Source organism: Lutra lutra, chromosome 15 (assembly GCF_902655055.1).
Source record: "Lutra lutra chromosome 15, mLutLut1.2, whole genome shotgun sequence".
Taxonomy (NCBI): Eukaryota; Metazoa; Chordata; class Mammalia; order Carnivora; family Mustelidae; genus Lutra; species Lutra lutra.
The window spans coordinates 69,728,168-69,754,233 of NC_062292.1; the positions used below are offsets into that span (position 1 = coordinate 69,728,168).

At 54.8% G+C, this 26,066-nt stretch overlaps 1 protein-coding gene across 1 annotated transcript in view; it reads right to left on the minus strand.

Annotated features, from left to right (window-relative positions):
- Positions 1 to 12: 12 nt before the first annotated feature.
- Positions 13 to 26,066, minus strand: part of INTS3 (integrator complex subunit 3) — a 41,950-nt gene continuing 15,896 nt past the window's right edge. Inside the window, exons 4-30 of the mRNA XM_047704014.1 lie at positions 23,606 to 23,719; positions 23,337 to 23,421; positions 21,712 to 21,778; positions 19,307 to 19,451; positions 18,325 to 18,454; positions 16,963 to 17,060; positions 14,513 to 14,704; positions 13,512 to 13,599; positions 12,753 to 12,832; positions 12,276 to 12,367; positions 11,870 to 11,976; positions 10,860 to 10,979; positions 10,413 to 10,542; positions 9,950 to 10,004; positions 9,664 to 9,767; positions 8,647 to 8,691; positions 8,334 to 8,453; positions 6,267 to 6,420; positions 5,194 to 5,262; positions 4,405 to 4,480; positions 3,929 to 4,042; positions 3,542 to 3,590; positions 2,520 to 2,687; positions 2,031 to 2,131; positions 1,845 to 1,917; positions 1,602 to 1,758; positions 13 to 1,516 (exon numbers count right to left, since the gene is read on the minus strand). Of these exons, the coding sequence (XP_047559970.1) occupies positions 1,439 to 1,516; positions 1,602 to 1,758; positions 1,845 to 1,917; positions 2,031 to 2,131; positions 2,520 to 2,687; positions 3,542 to 3,590; positions 3,929 to 4,042; positions 4,405 to 4,480; positions 5,194 to 5,262; positions 6,267 to 6,420; positions 8,334 to 8,453; positions 8,647 to 8,691; positions 9,664 to 9,767; positions 9,950 to 10,004; positions 10,413 to 10,542; positions 10,860 to 10,979; positions 11,870 to 11,976; positions 12,276 to 12,367; positions 12,753 to 12,832; positions 13,512 to 13,599; positions 14,513 to 14,704; positions 16,963 to 17,060; positions 18,325 to 18,454; positions 19,307 to 19,451; positions 21,712 to 21,778; positions 23,337 to 23,421; positions 23,606 to 23,719 (2,811 nt within the window). The 3' untranslated portion in view covers positions 13 to 1,438. The remainder of the gene's footprint in view (positions 1,517 to 1,601; positions 1,759 to 1,844; positions 1,918 to 2,030; positions 2,132 to 2,519; positions 2,688 to 3,541; positions 3,591 to 3,928; positions 4,043 to 4,404; positions 4,481 to 5,193; positions 5,263 to 6,266; positions 6,421 to 8,333; positions 8,454 to 8,646; positions 8,692 to 9,663; positions 9,768 to 9,949; positions 10,005 to 10,412; positions 10,543 to 10,859; positions 10,980 to 11,869; positions 11,977 to 12,275; positions 12,368 to 12,752; positions 12,833 to 13,511; positions 13,600 to 14,512; positions 14,705 to 16,962; positions 17,061 to 18,324; positions 18,455 to 19,306; positions 19,452 to 21,711; positions 21,779 to 23,336; positions 23,422 to 23,605; positions 23,720 to 26,066) is intronic.

Sequence of the window (26,066 nt, forward strand, 5' to 3'; positions counted from 1 at the left end):
CCAGCCAGCAAATGCTTTCCATCCTGGTTTTAATTGGGGCAGAGGGAATGGGAAGGGGAGAGGAAGAAGAGGCCTCCTGCGACTTGGACTTCTAAAGGAAGGAATAGCAGCTTTGAGGAAGGAGCCACTGGACCCTGCAAGCCCCCTGTCCCCGCCCAGACCTCCCTCCTCCCTGCTTGGCGGGCGGCCCAGCCTCCTGGGCAGCCAAGGGGGTTCTTTTCTGCTGGGACACAGAGGACAAGGCAAGCGGCTGTGGAACAAAGAGTTTCCTTCCTATCTGAATTCTCCCCACTGGGCCCACTTTTGTCCATCAGAATCCGAGTTGGGGGCACACTTCACCCCCAGTGAACCCTCCTGTAATTGGTAAGCACACAGATCTCCTAAACTGAACAAATACTCACTTTTGGAAGCCTCTAGTTTCTTGAGAGAGAAGTAGGGAGGAACAGAGTTTTACTTGGAGAGGTGCCTGGACAGGTCAGTGCCTGGCCCACAACCCCAGTGGCAGCAGAAGGCTGGGCAGGTGGGGGTGGCCAAACGCCCCTCCAGATCAGGGGGTGTGCAGGAAGGGACAAGGGGAAGCTCCCCAGCCACGGGGGTGGGGATGGGGTAGGGGGGTGGCACCAGGGAGCGGTAGCACTGTCAGGTGCCCCCCACTAGGAGCACCTGGGCCAGCAACTCCAGCACAAAAGAGGTTCTGGCTTGTTTTATTGTCATTTAAAAACTTTTAAAAAGCGATTATCTCTGCCAAAAACCAAAACCAAACAAAAAGGAACTAAGGAAATGGGACCGTTTGACAGTTCCATGGAAGCTGTCTCTGGGAGCTGTCTCTGGGAGCCCCAGGGGCTCTGGCCTCCCTCTCCCCTCAGTCCTTGCCTGAACCCTTCCGGCATCTGCCCCATGTGGAGGAACAGGCAGGCAGGGGGACATCACTGGTGACATGCCCATTGATTGCACATGGAGGACGGAGAGCAACTATAAAATGCCTGTTAGGAGCGAATGAAGGCCAGATGGGGGAGCCGGGAAGGGCTGTCCATACACTGTCTTCACTCCCATCCTGGCCTCTCTGACCAGCAAGCCCCGTCTGCCATTTCTCTTCTCTTTGGGGGGCTGGGGAGGGGCAGGGGCTGAGAACCTGCACCAGCCCAGATTTCACACAGCCTCTGGCTTCCGTGGGACCTGAGTTGGTGGGAGCAGCAGTGTGAGGGGGCTAGAGGCCCCCGGACGGGAGGGAGCAGGGGCTGGGGCCGCATGGCAGTTTCGCAGGCTGAGCCGAAGGAGGCAGCTCGTCCTTCCTGCCAGGAGAGCCTTGGGTACCAGGTGAGCCTCAGGCGGAGGGAGAGGGCATCCCCCCTGTATCTCCCCGGCCCTTACTAATCTCTGATGCACCAAGGAGGGGAGGGCAGTCCGGCGGGGGGTGGGATGGAGGAACACAGGGGCCTCAGTCACTGTCAGACCCCACTGCAGAGGACCCTTTCCGTTTCCGCTTGGTAGGCTTCGGTTTTGTGTCTTCTTCCTCCTGGAAGAGATGGGGGCGCCGGCCATTAGCCCGAGCAGCCACCGGTCCCAGCCCCGCCCTCTCCCACTGCTCCTGTGGCTCTCACCGAGGCACTGCTGGAGCCCGACTCTTCCTCGGCATTGGGGGGCTGCGTCGCATTCTTTCGGCTGCGGGGGCTGGACAGAGCTGCTTTTCTCCGGCTCTTGGGAGGCTTGGTGGACGAGTCCTCGTACTCCTCGGCCAGGGAGAAGAGGTCGCTGAACCTGAAGGAGAGAGCCAGCCTCAGCACAGTGCTCCGGGTGCTCTGTCCCACAGGGGAGGGCCCTCCCGTGGTTTCCCAACGCCTTACTTCATCTTGTGGGCCTCATCGCAGCTTGCCTGCACGTGCTGCAGCGCCTGGAGAATCGGGGTTTGGCTAAAAACTAGCGGGAGGAGGAGGGAGAGCGGGGAAGGAAGGACAGTGAGGGGTCAGGAAGTCACTGGGTCCTCCCGCCCCCGCCCAGGGCTGCTCGGAGCCAGGGTCTGCCCTGCGTACAGTTCTGCTTAGTGTTGGTCAGGTTGAGGCGCAGGTTGTCCAAGTGCTCCAGGATCTGCTCCAGGGTCAGCTGCGCGAGCTTGCTGCTGGAGCTTCTCAGGCTGCAGGGACGGCCAGAGTCTGAGGCCGAGGGGAGGGCTCCGGGAGTCGGGGACACCCTCCCCACCAGGGCCCCTCCTCAAGACAGAGGTGGCGCTTGCGAGGAAAGGGGGGGCTGGGATTGGGGGGTGGGAGAGAGACCAGCTGGCCTCTAGGGAAGGGGCCAGAGCCCGCAGAGCAGTGCGCAGCCTCGGACCGCTAGGTGTCACCCGCTAACCACTGGGTAGGAACCGCCCAGGTGCCGGCCTGTGGGCAGTGGGCAGCCCTCCACAGGGTCTGCGTCCCCCCACCACCTCCTGCTCCCCTGTCCGGCTCCCCCATCTGCTCCTCCCGCTCCCCCTCTCACTCTCCTGTGCCCCCCCCAGGTCCCCCCTCCCACCCCCCTCCCACCTCTGCCTCTTGCGAGGAAGGCTGTTGTTCTTGATGAGTAGGGACTTGATGTGCTCGGCCAGCAGCTCGTCGTGCTTCATGCACCAGTGCCGCAGGATGCTGGTGGTGAACTGGTCGTCCGGGTGACAGGGCCTGCTCAGCACCATCTTCACCATCTCCTCACTGGGCCTGGGGCGGGAGGGGGTGGAGGGCCTCAGGGTCCCCTGGTCTCTCCCTACTCCTGTGGCTTCCTGCTCTCATGCCCCCTCCCCGCCCCACACCCCTCCCCACTCCTTTCCACCCCCCCCACAACCCCTCCCCTCTCTCACACCCCCTACCCCTGGGCCTGGGGATGCTGGTTTCATCAGAAGGGACCCCGCCAGTTCAGCAGTAGACGGCGGGCATACCGGGGAGGCAGTTTACCAAAACTCTCCCGCCGTGCCCACAATGGTCAGGAAATGGGCCAGGGAGGTGAAAGGATGGCACAGTATCTAGCCCGAAAAGGTGCAGGGGAGGGGGGCTGGCCAGCCACAACCCCCAACCTGCCCACTTCCTTTAGGACGTTCTGTACCACTTCTAGTCTCAGGCAAGAGAGCAGAAAAGGTGGCAGGAAGGCAACAGCTGTTGCCCTACTTATCCAGGCTGTTGGGAGAGTGCCAGGGCTGTTGGGCAGAGGGGACTCTTGGCGGCTCCCCCTCCAGGCCCCACCCCTGTACTCTGACCCAGTCTCCTCTGAGATTAGCCCAGGGTGGCCTCATCACAGGAGGGGTGGGGAGCAGGAAACCGGGATGTCCGGTCCCCACTCCCATCCCCTCCTCCCAGGGCAGCTCCTGGTGGGCAAGGGCGTAAAGTCGAGAGGAAGCCCAGATCTCAGGGGAGCTGCTTGTTTGTAAATCATTTTAGGGGAAGGGCAGAATAAGCAGATGTCTACGGTAAGAAAAAGCATGGCCAGCCTCCTAGAGGAGCAGACAGGAGCCGTTTACGGGACGCGCTCTCTTGATACACTGTGACTGGGAGCAAGAGCACCTGGCGGCAGAACTCACTTCTCTCTTCGGAGCTGAAGCAGCAGGCAAGACAGGGCCTCTGGGTGCTCTGCGGGGGAGGGCAGAGGTGGTCAGAGGGTTGTCAAATCCCAGGAAGAATGATCCCTCTCCCATCAACAGCCACTCGAGGGAGCAAGCACAGCCTTCCCCAAGGAGTCAGGAGGAACAATCCCTTGCTTCTACAAAGTTCTGAGCAGCCTGAGCCCCAGCTCGTGCCTGGCTCAGAGTGGGCCTGCCTGCAGGACTCATCAGGGAGCCCGGCCCTCTGGATTTCGCAGGGGAGGCAGCAGGGGTCCACTCATCCAGAAGGCCGGGGGGCCTCAACCTTGCCCCTGAGGGGCTGGGGTGGTCCTTCCCTCCATTCTCCCCGCCCACAGCCCTACTCACCTTTGTATTTGAGGTGTTGCAGGATGGGGATTATGGTCTCCAGGGGGATGTTGTGGGCCAGGAAGAGCTGCCAGGCACAGTACTGCTCAAAGGTCTCCCAGTCCAGGCTCTGGACTGTAGGAGACAGAGAAGGGGCGTACTTGTGCTCTCCTTCACACACACCTAGGGCTAAGCCACTGACTGCAGCACTGCAAGCCGGGGTGGTACACAGGTGGGGATACCGACCCCAAGGCTACAGATACTCTCCCTTTCCACACGGAGCATCATTTTCAAAGCCTTCACATTGTGTCTATAGTCCCACTAGCCCTGAGCTTAAAAACCAGAACCAGAGACGCTGCCCAAGACCATGGAGCAGGGCAGAGTGACCGTCTACCCCATTCTCAGCCCAAGCCAGCTCCGCTGTTAGTAGAAAACATTCAGGCAACCACACGGTGCTCCCCGCTCCCCCCGGCGGCCCGCAGGGTCTGCTCACTTACTGAGTATGTTGAGGACAGAATCCTTTCGAAACATAACTAGGTTCCCCATCATCACGTGGCAGACCAGCTCCTGGAGCTGAGGAGGAGGAGGAGGAGGAGGAAGAAGGCAAGACCCATTGGTTCTAAAAGAAGCCAGGAAGCCAGTGTGGAAGGAGAAGCAGGAAGGCCCACATTGGGGAAAACCCAGAGGAAGGGAAAACCTAGTTTAGAGGCTTGGGGAGGTCTCTGAAGGACACAGGGCTGGTGAAGAACAGGCGAAGGTTTGTTTGGGGCAAAATAGTTAAAGAAAACCATTTAAGTGGTTTCCATGCCCTGACAGAGAGGGAGAATGGGCAACTTGTCTACCTGGCCCACTCTGGGCCCCAACCCACACCAGCATGTGCCTAGGAAGGAGGGAAGGGCCCCGGGAGGCCGAGCTCTGAAACAGGGGTGTGGGTAGGAGAAAGGCAAAGAAAGAAGGGCTCTTCTGTTATAAATGGGGCGAATGAGTGGAGAGGAGGAACAGAAATGGGACCGCAGTTTGGCACAAGAAAACGCACAGGCAAAGCTGCAGCCCCCTGGTGCCCTGTATGTGGCAGAAAAGTCAATGGCCTGATCATTTTCATCCTGAGCCAAGGGGATGGCCAGTTGAGAGCTAAAAAAGAAACCCACCTCCTCGCTTCCCGTGTGGAACTGGAAAGCATGAGCCCCCCTGCCTCCATAGGGATCCATTTCTCTCCTAGCCCCCCGGCCTCAAGTGCACACAGGTGCGGCTCCCCCCACCCCCCAGGATGAAAGTGCCCTGTGCACCTGTGCAGAGTCAATAACGGCCACGATCATGTTCAGCAGCTCGCCACTCCGCAAGGTCTCATCTGGAAACTGGACAAAAAAGAGGGAAGCTGGGGTAGGAGTCCAGGGTGCATCCCTGACTTGGACCTCATCATCTGCTCCCCTTTCTTCCCAAAAGCTCGGGGAGTGGCTGGGTTAGCCAGACGTGGGCTCCTAACACAAATACCTAAAGAAAGATCCAACAGCTGCGAAGCTGGGACTCTAACTCTTCCAAAACCCAAATCTGCTTTTTGGGTGCCCATAGCACGAGGAGTGTGTGTGTCTCAGGAAAGCAATGGGGAGCCATTGCCAGAGCCAAAGAGGACTGGCCCTGACTGGTGAGGGCTGTGTGGCAGCAGTGACAACAAGTCCAATTTGTGCTGACCCTCAGCTGAGGAAGAGAAGGCACAGAGAGTCTGGGGTGCACAAGAGACAGGCCCGTCCTGGGGGAGGCCGGCTGACTAGGGAGGAAGCAGAGGAGGAAACTGCTCTGTGCTGGGCACATGCATCTGCCCCCTCCCCCCGTAGTTGCCGGCTGAGATCACAGTTCCTCTTGTCATGCCCACACTCCACGCCCTGATTTCCCTGTTCCCGGGAACTTTCACCAAGAGGAGGAAGAGCTGATACTTCCTCTGATGTCCCAGTTCCTAGAGAAGACGAGTGAATGAGGGAAATGAAAGTCGAGTCTCCACCACCAAGGCCTTGGTCTTTGGGAACCACTAGAGAAACCAAGGGTGAGCAGTCAGCTGGCAAGAGGGCCTGTGATGTGTGGACGTGGATTTGGCTGGGGGCCTGTCCTGGGTCCAGAGGATGGGGCCAAAGCTGAGAAGCCAGGTGTAGAGGCCCAGACCCCAACTCACATCACAAAGCACAGCAAAGGAACTCTGGGGGTCTTAGACATTTTTTAACCATTAATGGGGGAGGGAGGGCCATGGGCAGGTGTGGTGCTGGAAAGAAAAGCCCGGCGTGGCCAGCAGAGGTTGTACACAGAGACACGTAGTCTCATGAGCCCACCCTGCACAGCGGCCCTGTCCCAGTGGAATCCTGTCACTGACCTCAGTATAGATGGAGGGCGTGAGGTGACACAGCAGCCGCACGTCGTCTTCCTGGCAGGCCTTCATGTCCATCATCAAGCAGGTGTGCAGATCACCCAGCTGCGTGGCCTGGGCAAACGACTCGTACAGGTTCATCTTCCCAGCAGCAGCTTTGCTGCAAGAGCAGTAGGGCCTGAGCCAGCAGCCAAGCCTGGCGGCCAGCCTCAGCCTCCCCCTAAGCAGGCCCTCGTCGGCGGTCCCTTGGCTGCCCCTGATGCTCCCCCCCGCCTTCCTCAAGAATTTGGTGACAGAGAAATGAGGACATACTTTTCTCCCCCACCTCCTGCAGTGCCCCAAACAGCGCTGACCACGGCTACGGACGCTGCTAACCGGTGAGATTCGAACACAGGAGAGGGCTCAGCTTAGCCTAGAAAGCTCGCTCTCCTGCTTCCTGAGCTTTGAGCAATGAGGGCAGCAAGGCGGGGAGGCCCCCACTTCACATCACGTACAAAACAACCCAAAACGGGCCACAGGCCTCAAAGTGAAGGACTGAAATCACCTAATGCCCAGGAGAAAACACGGGAGAACCCCGTGACAGCGGGGGAGTGGAAAGTGGTGGAGGAAAACAGACCAGACTCTCCAAAATGGAAAACTTCCGTGTTTCAGAGGGCTCCGTGAGGGCGTAAAAAGAGAACCCGCAGGGAGAGAAAACACCTGCAAACCTCATGTTTCTTGAGGGACTTGTATCCAGGGTATATAAAAACAAAACTTAAGAATCAACAATAAAAAGATGAATGACTCCAATTAAGTAACGGAGAGGAGGGTCGCCTGGGTGGCTCAGTCGGTGAGGCGTCCGACTCCGGGTGTGGGCTCAGGTTGTGACCTCTGGGCGGTGGGATCGAGCCCTGCGGCAGACTCTGTGCTCAGCGTGGCATCTTGAGGATTCTCTCTCCCTGTCCCTGTGCTTGTCCCCTCTGTGTACACTCTCTCTCGCTAATAAATAAATCTCAAAACGAAATACAACAGGGGCGCCTGGGTGGCTCAGTGGGTTAAGCTTCTGCCTCTGGCTCAGGTCATGGTCTCAGGGTCCTGGGATCAAGACCCACCCGCATTGGGCTCTCTGCTCAGCAGGGAGCCTGCTTCCCCAACCCCCGCCCACCCCCCCGCCTCTCTGCCTACTTCTGATCTGTCAAATAAATAAACAAAATCTTAAAAAAAAAAAAAATAGGAGAGGGTCTGAACAGATATTTCTCCAAAGAAAACACGCCAATGGCCAATGACAAGCACATGAAGAGCAGCTCAGTGTCACCAGCCATCAGTGCAGATCAAAACCACCAACCCACTAGGATGGCTCTAACGAGAAAGCTGCCAGCCACAGGGGTCGGGAAGCCCGTGAAAGCCCCGGGAATGGGTCGCAGGGACTCCGTAAAGTAGTTTGGCAGTTCCTCACAGGGTTAAAGACGGAGTTACTGTTCAACCGGCATTTTACCCTGAGGTATATACACCTGGGAAAATCGGACACCTGCGTCCAGGTGAAAATCTGTATGTGAATGTCCACAGGAGCTCTTTTCACAACAGACAGAAAAGTGGAAACGAATCAGATGTCCACCGCTGGGTGAATGGAGAAACGAACTGTGGTACATCCAGACAGTGGAGTATTTGGTCATAAAAGAAGAAGTCCTGACACAAGTGACAGCAGGGATGACCCTTGAAGACATTACACTAAGTGACATAAGCCAGTCAGTCATGAGAAACCACATGTACGAGTCCGTTTATACGGAATATACAAAGGGAGTAAATCTGGAAAGACAGAGAGCAGATCCGTGGTCGACAGGGGTAGGGTGAAAGGGACAACGGGAAGGTGACTGCTGACTAGGACGTGGTTTCTCTTGCCGGTGATGAAAACGTTCTAAATTAGCCACCAGCAACAACTGTATAACTTTGGGAATGTACTTTAAACCACTGAATTATGGCTTTAAAGCTGTTGTTAAAAAAAAAAACAATAAACACTACACGGAAGGCCAGGTGATGACAGCCAAGGGCAGGAGAGTCAGCATACGTAGGAGAGGTTCTGGGGACCATACCCACCTGGCCCGCAGGTAGTACAGCAGGTGGTAGCCAATCTTGGGCTGTTTCTGGTAGAGCTCAGAGAGAAGATCCAGGAGCAGAGAGAAGCTGCTGTTGTCTTCCTGCATCTGACACAGGTTCCTGGAGGTGGGGGAAGGGGGGAAGGCAGCAGAGCTATATGTAGGGCAGATCCTCCTGTGGAGGCAGGAGATGTCTGTGCCCACTGCATGTCCCTCCCTCTGGAAAAAGGGTCCCATTCCCCCTGGACAGAAGCACAGGACTGCCGAGATGAGGACGGATGGCCCAGCAGTGTGTCTTACAGCTGGATCCTTACCTAAATATCAAGTAGAGAGGCTTTCCCACAGACTCCTCCAGGGACCTGCAAGAGGAGGGGGACATCTAAGAGTCCACATGAGTGGAGAAAATGCACTACAGGCAGACAATACAGAGGCTAGATGCCAGCCTGCTCCTTTCCAAACAAGAGGTCACCTTCTTGCTGCCCCAGAGGATCAGTAACGGAGAAGACAGATTCCCAACACATACCACAGTCTAGATAGTGACTGTCATTGAAAATGAGATTCCTGGGGCGCCCAGCTGGCTCAGCTGGAGGAACACACACCTCTTGATCTTGGGGTTGTGGGTTCGAGCCCCCAAGCTGGGGCTAGAGATTGCTTAAGAATAAAATCTTGGGAGCCACCACTGGGTGGCTCAGTGGGTTAAAGTCTCTGCCTTCAGCTCTGGTCATGATCTCAGGGTCCTGGGATGGAGCCCCCACATCTGGCTCTCTGCTCAGTGGGGAGTCTGCTACCCCTGCCACCTGCTGCTCTGCCTACTTGTGATCTCTCTCTCTGTCAAAAAAAACAAAACAAAAACCTTTTTAAAAAATAAAATAAATAAATAAATAAATAAAAATAAAATCTTAAAAAAAAAAGAAAGAAAGAAAAAGAAAATGGGATTCCTGCCCTTCTGAGAGGGTCCAATCCCACCTATAGCAGCAAAGACTGGGCACACAGGAAGGGGTGCTACTCTCTGCCCCATGCTCTGCATTCGGCAGACAAAAATGAATCCTTAAGTGAATCAGCACACATGAGAATAAAAACAAGTAAAGAGGGGCGTCTGGCTGGCTCAGTCGGTGGAGTGTGTGACTCTCGATCTCGGGGTCTGCGTTCAAGCCCCGTGCTGGGTGTAGATATTGCTTGAAAATAAAATCATAAAGGAAAGAAAACAACAAGTGAAGATTATTCCTCTCAAGTCTACAGCAAGACGCCTCCTGGACTAGGGCTCTAAGACCACACTTCTGGCTCCCAGGAGCCACTGGGTGGGCAGAGGGGTCAGGGAAGATGAGCCTTACTCTTCAGTGATCTCCTCAGGCAGCACCTCCCCTCGAAAGTGGGCCTTGAAGAGCTCCTGCAGGCAGGAAGCAAGCACAGACAGCTGCTCCGAGTCGAAGTCTTCCTGGGTGGCGTGACAAGTGACGGGTATCACCACATGACCCCACCCTTACCAGTCCCAGGACCCAGAGCCCCTGAACTCCATCTGCTTCCACCTCGGGGATTAACCAGAGGTGAGCAGCTGGGGGATGGGAGGGAGTCGGCTGCCTGGGTGGGGGAGTCCTGTGCTGGGTGGGATCTCCTCACCTCCAGGACTTGGTCCACGATTTCCTGCATGACCTCACACTGGGCCTCGGTGTCACTGTTGTGCAGAATTGAGAGGAAATCTCAGGGACATAAATGACAGCAGACGGCAGGGCACACCCAGCAAAGCACATTCACGCACAGATAAAATAAAGGATCTCTGTGGGAATCCTGGCTTGGGTTGGGAGACTTTAGGGAAGAATTTGCTACTCTCTGGGCAGAGGCCCTAAGAGAAGGGAAATCCCCATCCTCCTGCTTTGGTTCTCAGAGACTCATGTCCTCAGAATGTACAGAGTGAGAACCACGTGCTGAGGACCGAAGCTGCCCTTTGCCCTACCTGAGCCCCCCCAAACTGCAGAAGGCATGTCACAGGCCTCTGCTCCCTCTCCGTACTCCCAGTACCCCCAGGTAGCAGAAGCAAGCCTGAGGCTGAGCCTCCCACGGTGAGGACTGAAGTGGCGCGCACCTCCCCTTCTGCAGCTGGAGCACTTTGTCCCGTAGGGACTCGTCCAGTTGGTCAAGATAAGGGGTGATGTCCACTGGCTCCTCCACCACGGTCTCCTTGATGGGGTGGAAGCGGAACTCTCTCTTCTTCCCTGAAGGGGGTGTTGAGGGAAGCGGTCACCTGCCCAGGCCCCAGCAGCAGGGACAGCCCCACGCGCCAGTGCGCAAACACCCTGCATGTGGGCACACCCAGCCTGCGGAGCACACAACGGTGGGGGCCCCTCCTCCTTCTCTCTCCACTGCTTTGGGGCCGAAGGCAGGGCTCTGCGCCCAGGAGTCCCATCCAGAAATCCTACTAACGGAACTAACTCAGGGGGCCCAGGCGACAGAGAAGCTACAGAGAGCTGCTCCCGCCACCTGGTCCTCTTAGGGCTGATGTCATCCAGAGCCCCTTCGCTGCTGGGCCCACCTCTGCTGCTCAGGTCCTCCTCATCGTCACTGAAGGCTGCCTCTGCGTTGTCATAGCAACCCTCATCCTTGTCGGACATATGGTTGTCCATCTCCACGGAAACCGGCTCCTCAAGTTTGACTTGGGAGGAAAGAGACAAGGCATTTGATGGCCTCCTGTGACCTAAGACGCCTAACTCTCTAGGCTGGAGGCAGGTGGACTACAGACCCTGGAAGGACAGATATCTTGTCCTCACATCACCTCACAGAATGGTACGGGAAATGCCTCCTGTGCTTAGCTCGCACCGGCAAGTAGGTAAGACCAAGGACAGCCCCAAGTGCTCGTCACTTCAAAACCAAGTTGGGAAGTTCTGCTTGGTTTAACCCTTACCCCAAAACAAAAAAGTGTGTGTGTGTGTGTGTGTGTGTGTGTGTGTGTGTGTGTAAGTGGGAGAAAGACTTGAGACCTAACATGACCACCTCTCGTGAGGGCTTGGGGCCTGGGGATGGGAAGAGAGAGGAGTTGAATGAAGTTACAGTGAGGCAGACACATGTCCCATGAAAGCCTTCCCTATGGCAGGGAGGCTCCTGAGGGAAGACGCAGGAGCTGAGGAGGAAGAGACGTCAGTAGAAGTCAGGTGAGAAGAGAGGGAGAGGGAGAACCAAGGAAGACAACACAAAAACTCATTAAAGAGAAGGTGTGGTGGGCGCCTGGGTGGCTCAGTGGGTTAAGCCGCTGCCTTCGGCTCAGGTCATGATCTCAGGGTCCTGGGATCGAGGCCCGCATCGGGCTCTCTGCTCAGCAGGGAGCCTGCTTCCCTCTCTCTCTCTCTCTCTGCCTGCCTCTCTATCTACTTGTGATCTCTCTCTGTCAAATAAATAAATAAAATCTTTAAAAAAAAAAAAAAAAAAGGGAAGGTGTGGAACAAAAACCTGAAATGGACAGTCACAGAGGTAGAACAGCCCCAGGATGACATACGTAGTATCTCCATCCCTCTTCTCAAGCAGGTGACAGAATGGGAGGGCCCGTACCTTCTACCGGCGGGCTGGGCGAACTGCAGAACTCAGGAAACTTCTCCCTCAGCATTGCCCGAAGCTCCTTATCCAATTTAGGGTTGTCAAACAGGGGAGCCAAATGCCTGGGGGGAATGTGAATGAAGATCAACATCAGAGCTCCTCACTTCAGCTGGAGAGACAGGTCAACCCCTAACCAGTAGAGCTGGGCCATACTCAGATCCTTGGAATATGATTGCAAGACAGAAATTTCTCTGAGCATCAAGAGGACATATTCTTAGCAGTCTGAGGCAGAGCCAGTACTTTCTGTACCAGTCAAGAAAAAAGGGTCAGCAGTGGTAGGACATTATCTGAATGTGCCCGACCTAGTGACACATGAGAAAACAGTGCCTCCCCCCTGCTTATAGACACATAAAGTTCTTACGCCAAGACCCGTTTCTCCACAATGTGGTTGAGGGAGGAGAACACACCCTGTCGCACATGGCCCTCCAATGGTGGATAGAAGTTGGGAATGATCTGGAAAGGAAGAAAGGAAGCAAAGAATGGCACACAGCACAGAGTGTTCTGCTGAACCAGAGCTAAGAAGCTGCTTCAGTTTTGATCAGGAGACACTAGGGAGTATGGGTGCAGAAACGTCTGGAATGTTCCTCACCATTCCAGGTTGCTAAAATGGTTAATTCTCCCTAGACCTGGCTACTCCTGAGAGAGACCAGATTCTACCTTAAGCCATGATTCCTGAGGTCAAGAAAGACATGCAAAGATTCCATAGGAGATGGCAGGAACTGGAAGGGGAGCATTCCTTAACCTGGGGGGTAGGACGTACGACCACAGCTGCCCCCACAATGCAGGACACTGGGAAGAGCTACCTGTAGGCCTGTAAGGTAGAGGGACACACACTTACGCGGCACATGAAGTCCAGGAGTGTGGCAGTGATGGCTGGGTGCGGCTTCATGGAGTGGTGCATGACCAGGATGGCCGGTTCTGGGGACAGTGGAATGAAAGGGCCCCCACATCAGACAGTCTGTTCCCAGCTCCATGGAACAAGGCATCACTGCTTATGAATGGTTCGGGAGAAAGCTATATCCCTACCTCTTATACCCCCACTCCCACTGAGCAGACAACCCCGAAACAGTGCTGAGCCCTCATCTCCCTTGTCCCCAGCATGAAGCTTGGAGGACAGAGAGGACAGGAGAGGAAAAGCAAGGCGTGGTACAGTCCTGTGCCCAGGCGCCCCCCACCGGAAGCCAAAGCAGAAGGTCTAGGGCAGAAGTGGGGGAGTGAGGGGGCGCCTGGGTGGCTCAGTGGGTTAAGCCTCCACCTTTGGCTCAGGTCATGATCTCAGGGTCCTGGGATCGAGCCCCGCATCGGGCTCTCTGCTCAGTGGGAAGCCTGCTTCCCCTCTCTCTCCGCCTGCCTCTCTGCCTACTTGTGATCTCTGTCTGTCAAATAAATAAATAAAATCTTTAAAAAAAAAAAAAAAAAAAAGAAGTGGGGGAGTGAGCATTTGGCCTCACGAAAGGAATCTTCCTTCTCCATCAAGGGAGCACTGGTGAGTGACAGTGGAGCCGCCCTCGCATAAGCTGCCTCCCCCCACGCTGAGATTTTTGACTACTGTCACCAAGGCTAGGCGGGGGCTCAGAAGGCGGTCCTGGTCACGTACCTATGTTCATAATGCTGTCCTTGTCCGGGCTGAAGAACAGCCAGTCGTAGAACAAAGCCAGCTTGGCATTGGAGGCAGCGACATTTGACTGAAAGAGAAGTAAGAAGGGATGGCTAATTTCATCCACCAGCTCCCTTCAGAAGCTCAAGGCAGACTCCAGGGCCCCCACAACTGCTCATCTATGAGATAAACTCACTTCCTAGTGAGACAGGTGAACTCCCCAGGGGTGTGGGGCACACGAGTCTATGAGTGGCCATGTTCTCACTGACCAAGGGGCCAGGGATTGACCTGGGTTCCCATACATCCAGAAGAACACATCCCTGATCCTAGAAAAGGAGCCAGGGACCTGGCTGACACTCACTCAGACCAGGCCCTGGACTGTCCTTGCTGGGCTCCCCTGCACATTCCTGACTGAAAGACCCCCCAGAAACAGCCTATTTTTGTGTCTGAAATCAGCACATTCCAAGGACCCAGTCAGACAGGGGAGGTCAAAAGGCAACTAGGAGCCAGAGAGCAGACAATGTGGAGTTTCCCACCCAAGGAACAGGGAGAAAAATGCTGGGAAAGATGTGGCTGAGCCATGGAGTCCCTAGGTCTGCATTTAGTATCCAAAGCTGATGCCTAAAGGCTGCCCAGTGAGGGTCTAAGGAACACAAGCCCTGAATCTGAGGAAGGAGCCATTCCGAGCAATAACCATATATGGCTCCGAAAACTAAAAGGAAAGATGGGAGGCCTGAGAAATCTGGGCTTGAGGACCGGCAGTAAAGGTAGAGACGGACCCTCCCAACCCCAGCCCCAGACTGGGAGTAAGAGGGTGGTCAACTCTGAGAGACTCGGGCGGAGGTGGGACAAGGGTGGAGACGGTGAGCAGGAAAGAAAGTGAAGGCAGGGCCCGTGGGGTCAGGAGGCCCAGCGAGTCAGGAAGAAACGAAATAGGGGGAACTCAAGGAAGAGGCCCCTTCACCACCCGAGAGCCTCCGCCACACAGCCCAGCCCCTCACCGTGCATGTTGTCAGGAGCCAGCCAATGATGGCCCATCGGGGCAAGATATCCGAACTCAGCACTTCGTTGGACGGGTGGACGACCCCACAGATGTAGCGAATGAGGTCACAGCGCAGAGACTGACTGTCTGGGGTTGACAGGTACTGGCGCTGGAACCAATCCTGGTACCGCTTCTGTTGACCAAACCGCACCTGGAGGAAGGGGGCACTGGAGAGAAACTCGGAAGGAAAGCCAGGGTTTCTGGGCAGAGGGAAATGAGCACCATTCAACACCGGGCTTGACCCAACCCTCAGTCTCTTCCCTCCATTCATTCATTAACTCACTTTCTTCTTGGGTTCTCCTCTGGGGAGACTTCCTGACTGAAATCTCCCTTGACTGGGAGATGCGCCGAAACTCCTCCTCACTCACCTCTTACCAGCTGCCTTCGTTCCCACCACCCGCCTGATGTCCTACACGCTTCCCCCGAGCTGCAGCCCATTCCTGGCTCCCTTCTCCTGTTCTGGTCACCAAAGCTTCAGTCCTAAGCAACATCTTTTCTTATCCAACAGGGAGTGTTCCTTGACAATGAGAGCAGAGCCTGTTTGCCCCAGGACACTGACTGAGCGCTTCTGTCTCAGCAACCCACGGTACAGACCCTCCAAACCTTTCTGTAGCAACTCCTTCCTCCGATCTCACTCTAAAACGGTATGACAGCAACACTAAGTAAGAGGAAATCTGGTTTTCTCCCCTTCTATTCCCCAAGTTCAACCAAAACAGAGAGTAGAAGGAATAAAAAGAAAGATACGGGGCGCCTGGGTGGCTCAGTCGGTTAAGCACCTGCCTTCGGCTCAGGTCATGAACTGGGAGCCCCAGGATCGAGCCCTGAATCAGGCACCTGCTCAGCGGGGAGTCTGCTTCTCCCTCTCCTTCTGCCCCTCAAACTCTGATCAGGCTCTCTCTCACGAGTGACACTCTCTCTAAATAAATACAGTATAAAAAGAAAAGAAAGATACGTCCAGATCAACATCGTCTAGTAGAACTTTCTGCAACGATGGTGCCTCCTGAGCACTTAACACATAGCTCACGCAGCTGAGGTACTGAATTTTTAATTCTACCGATCTTTAGTGACTTTAGTTATTTAAAAAAATTCTTTTTAAGATTTTATTGATTTGTGGGGAGCCTGGGTGGCTTAGTGTGTTAACGCCTCTGCCTTCGGCTCAGGTCATGATCTCAGGGTCCTGGGATCGAGCCCCACATCGGGCTCTCTGCTCAGCGGGGAACCTGCTTCCCCCTCTCTCTACCTGCCTCTCTGCCTACTTGTGATCTGTCAAATGAAAAAATAAAATCTTAAAAAAAAAAAAAAAGACTTTATTGACTTGTTAGGGAGCGAGCGCGTGGGCACAAGCAGAGGGAGGTGCAGGCAGAGGGAGGAGCAGGCTCCCCAGTGAGCAGGGAGCCCGACATGTAGCTCGATTCCAGCACTCTGGGATTATGACCTGAGCCGAAGGCAGACGCTTCCCTGACTGAGCCACCCAGGAGCCCCCCCATCCCAATTTTTTTTTTTTTTAAGATTTTATTTATTTATTTGAGAGACAGAGATCACAAGTAGGCAGAGAGGCAGGCAGAGAGAGAGAGAGGAACAGGCTCCCTGCCGAGCACAGAGCCCGATGTGGGGCTTGATCCCAGGACCCTGAGATCATGACCTGAGCCAAGGCTGAGGCTTAACCCACTGAGCCACCCAGGCGCTTCCCCCCAATTTTTTTTTTTTTAAGATTTTGCTAAATCATCTCTACATCCAAAGTGGGGCTTCAACTCATGACCCCGAGATCAAGAGCCCCACGCTCCACCGACGGAGCTTGAACTACTTTCAATCACAACCCCTGGCTAGCGGCTACCACCCAGGAGAGTGCCTATCTGGACGGCGCTCCTGGATGATTCGGGAGGACAAAGTGGTCTAGGCCAGTGGCTTCCCAACCCCAGACCAGCAGTAGAGCCGCCGTTGCCTGGAAACTCTGTTAAAAACACAGATTCCTCAAGCAGATTCTCTGGGAGACTAGGATCTGGGAAGGTGTATTTTTAACACACTGCTCAAGCAATTCTGCCATAACAGCCACGTTTGGAAACCAGCAGGCCAGAGTTCAAGTGCAGCCAGAGGAACGGGGCCTTCCCAGAACAAACACTCTACCCTTCTAGAGCATGTTCCACGCTTGTAAATTCCATAATTTGTGTACGATTATTGGTTTAATGACAGTTTTAGACACACTGGAAGCTTCACAAGCGCTTGAGCTAGATGCACGTCTTTTACTCAACCCTGTGTTCCCAGACTGCAGCATCCTGCCCGGTGCCAGGCAGACCGGGTCCCCACCTGACCACTCTGCTGGTCTGCACTTGGAGGAAAGGCATCTATAGGCTGCAGGAAGAAGCCCAGCCGAGCTGCAGCTTCTGTTCCTGCTGCAAAAGCTTAGCTTACCCGGGAGGTCATGAAGAGGAGCTTAGTCTCCATGTCTGGGGTTAGACGACATGCTAGGAATTTTCTGGATGTTCTTGACTGAAGAAGTTGCAGGATACCTGAACCAAGTGTGTAAGGGAAGAGAAAGAGGGAAGCCTGAGGACTAGAAGGAAAGAAGGCAAGTGGGGAACCTGGGCCAAGTTCTGATGGCCAGTGGTCTTGCTCTTGGGGAAATTCGACAACAAGACCAAGAGAGGTCAAGCACAGATGCAAGTGGGGGGTTCTATCCAGCATCTGCCAACCCCCATCCCCGGGACCCAGGTATATTACTTCTCTTCTGCTCCTGGCCATCTGGAGCCCCCTACTCACACTATTCCAGTTGGCAACATGTAGGAAAGTTAGGGGGAAAACAGGGGAAACCCTAGCCTCCCTTCCTGCTCCTGAAGGTCCCATCCCTGGGTCCTGGGATCAATGTGGTGTTGTGGTATAAGGCACGGGCTCTGGAGTCAGACAGACCTGGATCCAGATCCTGCCTCTGACACTCACTAGCTGTGTGGCCTTGGGCAAATTACTTAATCTCCTTGAACCTCATTTTCTTTATCTGTAAATACGGAAAGTAAAATACCCATTTTACAGGGTTGTCCTGAGGATTGAAAGAGTTAACATGCATGGGTCTAGCACACAGTAAGCGCTTAAAACAACTCAACACATGTTCAATATGAGAGCAACACTACATAAGGGGGAACCAGGCCTGTCCTCTCCTTTCTGACTCTCCAGGACCCAGAAAGTGCTTCCATGTGCACACCCGTGTACAGGCACACACGAATCTACAGATACACGCGTACAGGTGGGGTGGGGACCCCGAGAAGGGGAAAGAGATGTCAGAAGGCCCTTGTCAGGGAGAGGCACACGGAGACTCCCTCCCCTGAAGAGAATGCTGGCTAAGTTGGATCCTCAGAACTCAGAGGCAAGACTGCTCCCCGGGAGAAGCATTCTCTCCCGAGGCTAATCCCAGTCCCTCGGCTGACTCAGTCTCACGAGCTGACCTCTGACTCCCCTGCTGGGCCTCGGGGAGGCTAAGAAGTGGGTCATCACCTCCCAAGCTGAAGAGCTGCAGGGAGGTCCACAGCCCCGGCTCAGTTTTTCTTAGGAGCGACGGCAGCCGGGGTCTGCCAAGCAGGGGCTGTCGGAGTCCCGTGAATTATGCTCCACTAGGCCATTGCCACATGCAGCTGTACCTGGCAGGACTTGCCCTGTCCCAGGCTTTCTGTATCCGGCTGCCTAAGCCTCTCCTACCCTCTGGCCTCCACCCTCTGTACTCATTCAGCATACATCCACTGATCTCCCAGCTCCCAAAGGCAGGGAGCCCAGCTTCGTACTTACCTGTGAACTGGGGACTTAAGGCCTGAGGGTTGTGGATAATATCTTTCCAAAGCAGCTCGAACTCTGGTATCCTAGCAACATTCTGAAGTAGTCTCACGAGGTCCCGGCCAATCATCAAACATTCCATGAACTTGATGGGGGGAGGAGGGACAGGAGAGAAGAAAAACACAGACTGTTTACCGGCTGCAGGGAGGACCAAGGAGCAGCTTGTTCTAGGGAAGGAAGGAAAGAGGGTCCCAGGAACAAGAGGGTTTCTTCTGGAACCAAAGGGGAAGAGCACTGGAGGCTGGGGACAGACCTCAGGAGGACAGGCTGTTGAGAACGACTGAAGCCTGCCAGCTTCCACACCAATCTATTCTCCTCCCCTCGCAGAAGGGCTGCGACCCGGATTGAGAGAGACCATTCCAAAAGGACAGGACAGGCAAGCTGAGCCCCAGACACCTTTCCCCAACCACTCCCCAGTCCAATAGAACAATCTGTGATAATGGAAATGATCTCCATTTCTATGCTGTCCAAAAGGATCACCATTAGCCACACGTGGCTAAGTCAACTAAGGAAATGAGTTTTTAAAATTTTGTTTAATTTTACTTAACTTTAATTTAAATGGCCACATATGGGGAGTGGCTACCAGAGTAGAGACCGTAGCTCTGGGATCTCTCTCAGATTTCACAGTGGACAGTGCCCACCTGACCACAGCCATCACGCAGGCGGGGAGGACGAGAGAACAGCGGTGGCTTCCGTCTGTGGTGTGCCGGAGCGTCTACGACACTGACCAGCAAAACCCCTAGGATGCCCACCCAACAGGCAGCCCCTCTAGGAGGCCGGGCTACTCTGCCCGGATTCCCCACCTCCCCCCTTCCTCTGTCTCAGAATGATGACAAAGCACCAGGCCTTGAACCACCTCTCTCTCTGAAATGGCATCTCTTGGCCTACGTCACCTCCCGGAACTCACACAGGTGTCCCAGCCCGGTTTCCTCCTCACCCGTTCCCGCAGCAGTGACAGGCAGAAGTCCACCTCCTTCTGGCGCAGGGCCTGGAGCTGGGCGGTCCCGTGGTGGTCCACGATGAGGCGGAGGTACGTGTAAACAGCCATGGCGATGAGGATGCCGCTCTTCAGCACCCACTCCCTGCAGAATGGGGGGGCACCTGGCACTGGGGCTCTGCCCGGCCCGTTCACGCTCCCTATTCACTGCCACGTGTGGCTCCGGGGCCTCAGCGACGCCCGGTGATTAGCACTGGGAGGAGGCTCTTGGGTTCCCGGAATGCCTGCTTACTACCTACCTTGGACCATCAACTGCCTGTGGGAGCGACAATCTCCCACTGCTCCTCCAGACTCCCAAGAGAGACAAGCACCGGATGAAAGCAACCTCTCTTTCCCCTGAGCAACTGCTCGATGGTTCACTGCTCAAGCGCAGAGCGCCCATCACCGCCTAGCACCGTGTGAGGGACGGGGACGGAGAGCACACCGCAGCTTCCTCCAGCTCAGAGGGCGGGGAGAGGTCTAGAGGCGTCCCTGTCAGCGGCTCTTACAGGGTGGCATGGGGACCGTCGGGGGTAAGACCCTGTGAGGACCTGGAGGTCTGAGGACACGCTGTGTCAGCCCTGCCACTGTGCCTATCGTCAGAGGCCCACCATGCTACACACCTTTCCTTGGACTGCCCTCTGGCCACTGCTCCCACTCACAGACAATGAGGCACCTGCTCTAAACCACAGTCTGAAAAGAAAAACACCATTGTGGACGGCAAAGCCTACTTTCCCAGGAGTTTTAGAACCTCCACGGGGGAAAGAGGGTGGTGAAGGAACGGTGTATTCCCTGCTGCTGTGAACAGAGTGCGGGGGAGGGCTCAGCAGGCTAGGCGCCTGCCTTTGGCTTAGGTCACTATCCTGGGATTCTGGGTTTGAGCCCCACATCCGCTGCCTGCTCAGTGGGAAGCCGGCTTCTCCCTCTGCTCTTGTGCTCTCTATCTCAAATAAATAAACAAGTAAAATCTTAAAAAAAAATAGAAATAAAAATAAAGCTGAAGACAGTGAAGAGATGACAAAAACTCTCAATACTGCTTCAAGCACCAGAACGGGGAGGGGTGCCCCCAAGCAAGTAGCTGCGAGGCCTGGCACCCCTGCTGGGAAGCAAGGAGTCAAGGAGTTTAATTAATCCAACCGGGCAACATCCTGATTCCGGAAAAGTGCTCAAGCCACCTAATTCAAAGACTGGTCTTTTCCTCTCACAGAATGAACACAGCAGCCAAGGACACAGCAGGCCCTCCCCCACCCGCTCCCTATCAACTCCGAGGCCCTAGAAACGTGGGGGAGGGAAGGAGGGAGGCTGTACAGGAAGGCAGCCCCCAACATCTAGGGACTCACTTGCACCAAGGGACCTGAGTTTTTGGAGGCAGGAGAAAAGGTCGGGCGGTTATCTAACACATGCACGGAGACCACGCTAACTGCCCAAATGAGGAAAATCAGTTTCCAGGAAGACTGTGAGCAGAGGTGATGAGTGTATCTGAATCCTGGGATGGGATCACGGAGAGAGAGAGAAAGTGAAAGCATCGGCGACCCGGACACTAGGAAGGCAGAGACCACCCCCCACCCCCACCCCCCGGACTCTGCCACAATCTCCCAGGTTGTGCGGTGGCAGCGAGCCGTGCCTGGGACGCTAGGTGGCGCTGCATGGCTCCTGACCCAGGCCTCAGCTCGGCCAGGGCCCAGGGCAAGTGTGAAGGAGGGAGGAGGTCTGTCCTGAACCACAGGACACACGGCCACTTGCAGCCCTTTCAGTCATCTGACTACAGTGGTGGCCTCGCAAAGAAACCAACTCAGAAGTCAAGCAACAGAGAGCGAGGCCACTGGACCAGATCTCTGGTCCTGTACTTCGATGGGAAAGGGAAAGAATTAGCCAGAATCCCCATGCACCCCTTTATGCTTTCTACCACTGTAGCCTCCCAACCCAGTGTGCAGATTTGAGCTGTATTCCCAGGCCAGTTACCTCGGCCTCCCACCGTGCCCCCTGCCACTTCAGCGAAGGGGTCTGGGGATTGGGTGGAGAGCCTCGAAAGGGAGAAAAGGGGTACCTGCCAGGCCGGGGCCACTGGCTGGTCCCACTCTGCTGAGGTCATTCTCCCCCATCTCCCCCCAAAGATAAACATTCCAAGGAGGTCTGGCTCAAAAATAAACCCTTATCAGATGAAACCAGCTTTTCCCGGGCTCTGAAGTATTTCAGCAAAGCCCTTCTTTCCCACCCCTCATCCCTTTGGGCCAGATCAGGGCATCGATTCCTTCGGTTGCCTCTCCCTCCCCCACCTCACCCGTTCTAACCCCAGGTGTTCTCAAGCCACCTGTCAGTCCTCACACCCTGACACCCACACGTGCTCCCGTCATGGCAGACTCTACCTCTGCTCCGTCAAGATATCCAGGACACTCTCTGCCAACCAGATATTTTTTGCAGTAACATCGCCACCTGATTTCAAAGGGGAAGAAAACAGAAGAAGAATGGCTCCGATTAGCGACTCAGCTAATCCCACACATTTCCTCACCCATCCTGTTTCCCTATCCCTGTTATCCTATTACAGAGGTTCCAAGTGTTGGAAAAACTGCCTTCTGTTCAGTCAGGCTTTAGAGCTTCCCCTTTGTGTCCTCAGAGAAAGGAAGGGAAATTCTCGATATTTCCAGAAACCAGAGCTGCTACTTTTCCACAGACTGGGGTCTGGAGCAAGAATACCCTGACACTGGAAAGGAAATGTCTGAGACAGAGACGTGAAGAAGGCCTGGCTGGAAGAAAGGGTGACATCTCAGATAGGGCCTGCGGTGCAGGTAACCAGTGACGGTGGCACTCTAGCACTGGAGTAACTCAAATCCCAAGTCAGGCTCATGACAAGCCCAGAGTTTCCTGCTTCCAGGTATCCTGGTCTTCGTGCTGGCGGTGGCACTCCCCGGGGCAGAAGGAACGTGTGGCAATGCCAGACCAGAGTATGAGGGTGAGAAGAGGACACCGAGGACCAGACTGGGGAGGAAATGCCAGGAGGGAAAAGAGCCAGAACAACACTACACCTGCTCTCCAGCCCTCATTTAAAAAGTCAGTATCCACACTGTCTGGAGGGTCATGCACATCAGAACAGGACCACCAGTGTCACAGGAATCCTGAAAAGGAAGCCGAGAACCAATGGGGACAGGGAGATGGCGAAGCAGAGCCAGTTTTAAACAGACACATGTGTTCTTGGGAGAAGAGGTAGTACAGGCAGGCCTCTTGGATATTTGAGGCTCAGACAGATGTCGCTGATGCCAAGGAGATAACAAAACCTAAATGTCAGGGTCTCTTCTGTGACACAGTCCCTCTCTCAAACCGGTTCCCATCAGATGTCATAAATATTTGGAAGCAAGCGTTCAAACATGGGGTGGAGCCCAGGAAGATGTCGGGTTTCTGAAAGCATAATGTAATGGGAACAAATGATCTGCCCTCACTTCTCTTCCCATTCCTTCTGGATCCTTCCAGATCCAACATGCCATGAAACCCCAGAGCGAGGACTGGTTAAAAGAGGCCAACTGTTCTATGTCAGGCCCTGTTTAGCAGAAACGGGAACAAGGCAGATGTACTGCTTCAAAAGACCCCATGTGAGTTTTTCATTTCTTTCTCCCAGAAGAGGCCTGTCCCAGAAGGAAAGAGTCGAGCGGCAACCCAGGAATGGAGACGCCCAGGCACTTAATCCTTCTCCATTGCCCGCATCTAGCCTTTGGGCTCCTCTCCTTTCTTCTTCTTTTTTATTTATTTATTTATTTTTAAAAGATTTTATTTATTTTTTTGACACAGAGAGAGAGAGAGAGAGAGAACACAAGCCGGCAGAGAGGCAGGCAGAGGGAGAGAGAGAAGCAGGCTCTCCGCCGAGCAAGAAGCCCGAGGCGGGACTCGATCCCAGGACTCTGGGATCATGACCTGAGCCGAAGGCAGCCACTTAACCGACTGAGCCACCCAGGTGTCCCATCCTCTCCTTTCTTCTTTATGCACTTGTCCCCAAACTCACCGGCAATCTGCTTCATGAACGTCATGCAGACGCCATCGGCCCCCAGGACCCCGCTCTTCACTAGTTCCCGTACCAACCACACCAACTGAAAGAGAGAGGAAAACGCAGGTGAAGAGAAGGATCTCTGAGTAAGGGGTGAATCCACATTACCGTTTAGGTGTACAAAGGTAGGGGTGTGTTACCCCCGATTTCTCCTTCCCTTCCCTGAAGGAGACAGAGCCCATCATCTAATCTGTCTCTGAGTTGGACCTCCCTTCTCCTGGCCTCACCTGAGTACGGCAGGTATCCTGCAACTTCAGGTACTTCTCCATGAGTATCTGGTTGATCTTATTCAGGACAATATTCATGCCGTCACGACTCACCAGAGCCAAGTCCCGGTAGCACTGTGAGAAGGAAGACTCATGAGCAGCTGGCCAACTGAGGACAGGCTCCCCCTTCCTCTTAAATCCCACCCATGGGACTCAAATGACAATGAAAGACCTTCTACAGGGCTCCTCCATCCCAAACCCACCCCTGGCCCTGTCACACAGGGTAAAGAGAAGAAACGGAGCTACTCTCTAAGAAGGCAGAAAAGCCTGCTAAGAAAGCCACCTTGTTCCCCTACCTCCCTCCTGAAAAAGTACTGCACTGTTTCATGTCACAAACGGAGCAGACCCAGGTGGAGCCCGTCTGCCTTCCACCTGTTGGGAAGGTCACTGCAGAATGGGTCTGGCTGACAGACCAGAAAGGACCCCAAAGAGGTTCTCAGACCTGTACTGACTCAGACAGATGAAGCAAAGAGCTAGGAGTATTAGGGAAGCGAACTGGGGACCAGGCCCCAGAAAGAAAGGGCAGGACAAAACTGAACCTCCTTAACTAAACATCATTCTTCTTTTCTCTGGGGTGCCCTTTGCTTCTGCCAGGCCCTGAAAAAGAAGGGGTCCTTAAGCACAACCAACCCTGGAAGAGGTGAGGGATGGTATGCCGACCTTCTTGGAGCGCTCCTGCTCCCCTTCCCCTGAGAGGCCTCTCACCCTGGCTCTCCAGAGACTAGACTTCTGGAGGAATGCGTCCGGTGGCCTCACTGGCCTGCAGAGGTCCACGTTATCAGGGTCTCCGCTGGAAGGGGAAAAGCAGGTGGGTGTCGCCCCACAGCCTGGGAAAACCCAAGGCAGCGAAAACCCAAGGCAGTAGCGCCTGTGATAAGCCAACACTCCCTGGGGTCGCGCCAGCACACTTGGCTGCACTTGAACCCCACAACCACCCTCTGAAATAGGTACCAGGCACTGCTGCCTTTATTCCTACAGATGAAGAAACAGGGCTAAGAGGGTAAGTAACTTGGCCCAGGTCACCGAAGAGGTAGGAAGAACCAGAACCCAAGTCCAGGTGGTCCCGTTCCAGACTCCATGCTCCTGACACCTCCGCACCAGCACCACAAAGAGCGGCAAGGAGAAGCGGCTCCCAGGGAGCGAGGGGGCGGTGCCAGGTGGCTTTGAGAGACCGTACTCCCAAGTGCCTTCCTCCTCCTCCTCCTCCTCCGTGTTCGAAGAAAAGTGCTCCTACTCTCTGGCCTGGGGGTGAGGAAGGGCTCCTGAGAGGTTACCTACTGTTACTTTCTCTTGCCTCTACTGCCCCTAAGTCAAATGTGTGACCTGATAAAAACACCAACATTCAGAGATCCCTCACAGGCCATGAACTCTTCATACCCAGAGGAGGATTCGATTCTCCTCTGACTCCACCTGAGATCAAGAAGTACAAGCAAGGGAGTGAGGGATGCGTAAGGCCACCCAGGGAACCACTGCCAACAAGCCAGTCAATAAAACGGGGTTCAGCCCTGGAGCGTCCTCTGGAGGTCTGACTTACAGGACAGGCAGAGAAGGGGGTGCAGAGAAGAGGAGGGGACAGAGAAGAACGGGGGCAGAGGCAGAGAAGGGGGGCAGAGAAGAGGAGGGGGGCAGAGGCAGAAGGAAAATCTATGTCAGGACAAAGACAGAGACCAGACTTACCAGAGTGGAGCCCTGTCTGTTCAATCAGAAGCAGAAATGCAGAATAGACCCCGAACAGGGAAAGAGGACAAGTCTCTCAGGAGACATGGGGGACAGACGAAAAGAGCAGAGATGGTCTGCCGAATCCCACGGGCCACGTGGGACCTTCCTGGCCACAGTGCTGCTAACACGCAGCTCAGCACCAGGGACCGCATCCTGATGCCGCCAGTTGCCTCCCCAACCTCTGTGCCAGTTTTCTGAGTGGCTTGAAAGAGAAGTAGGTGGGGAAAAAAAAACCCAAACCAAACAACTCAGTGGGGAACACGGAAGAGAAGCAGAGAGTCTCAAAAGAAAGGAAAGGTGGCTGGACGGCAGGGAGCTAGTGCTTCTGCCCCAACCGCTGGCAGGCGCGGTTCTCCAGCCTGGGCCCACGCAGCCGCCGACCTACCTTTGTGATCAACAACTCCCAAGGCTGGGTCCTTGACTCTTCGATGAAAAGGGACCTTCTCATTGATGCTCGACCTTGTCCTTTCCTCTAACTGCTAGAGCCTGGCCACTTGGCCTCCTACAGCCCCACGGCCCCCAGACGGCCTGCTCCCAGCTACTCGGCTCAGACATCAAACAGAAAACAAACTCAAAAACCGTAAGACAGCAGATGAAAGTTAAGAAAGTACAACTAGACCAAAACCCACCCCATGCACGTTCCACTCTCCCCCAAAACCCAGCCTGCTTTGTCCTTCACTGAGGGCTCGCATCCAAACCACCC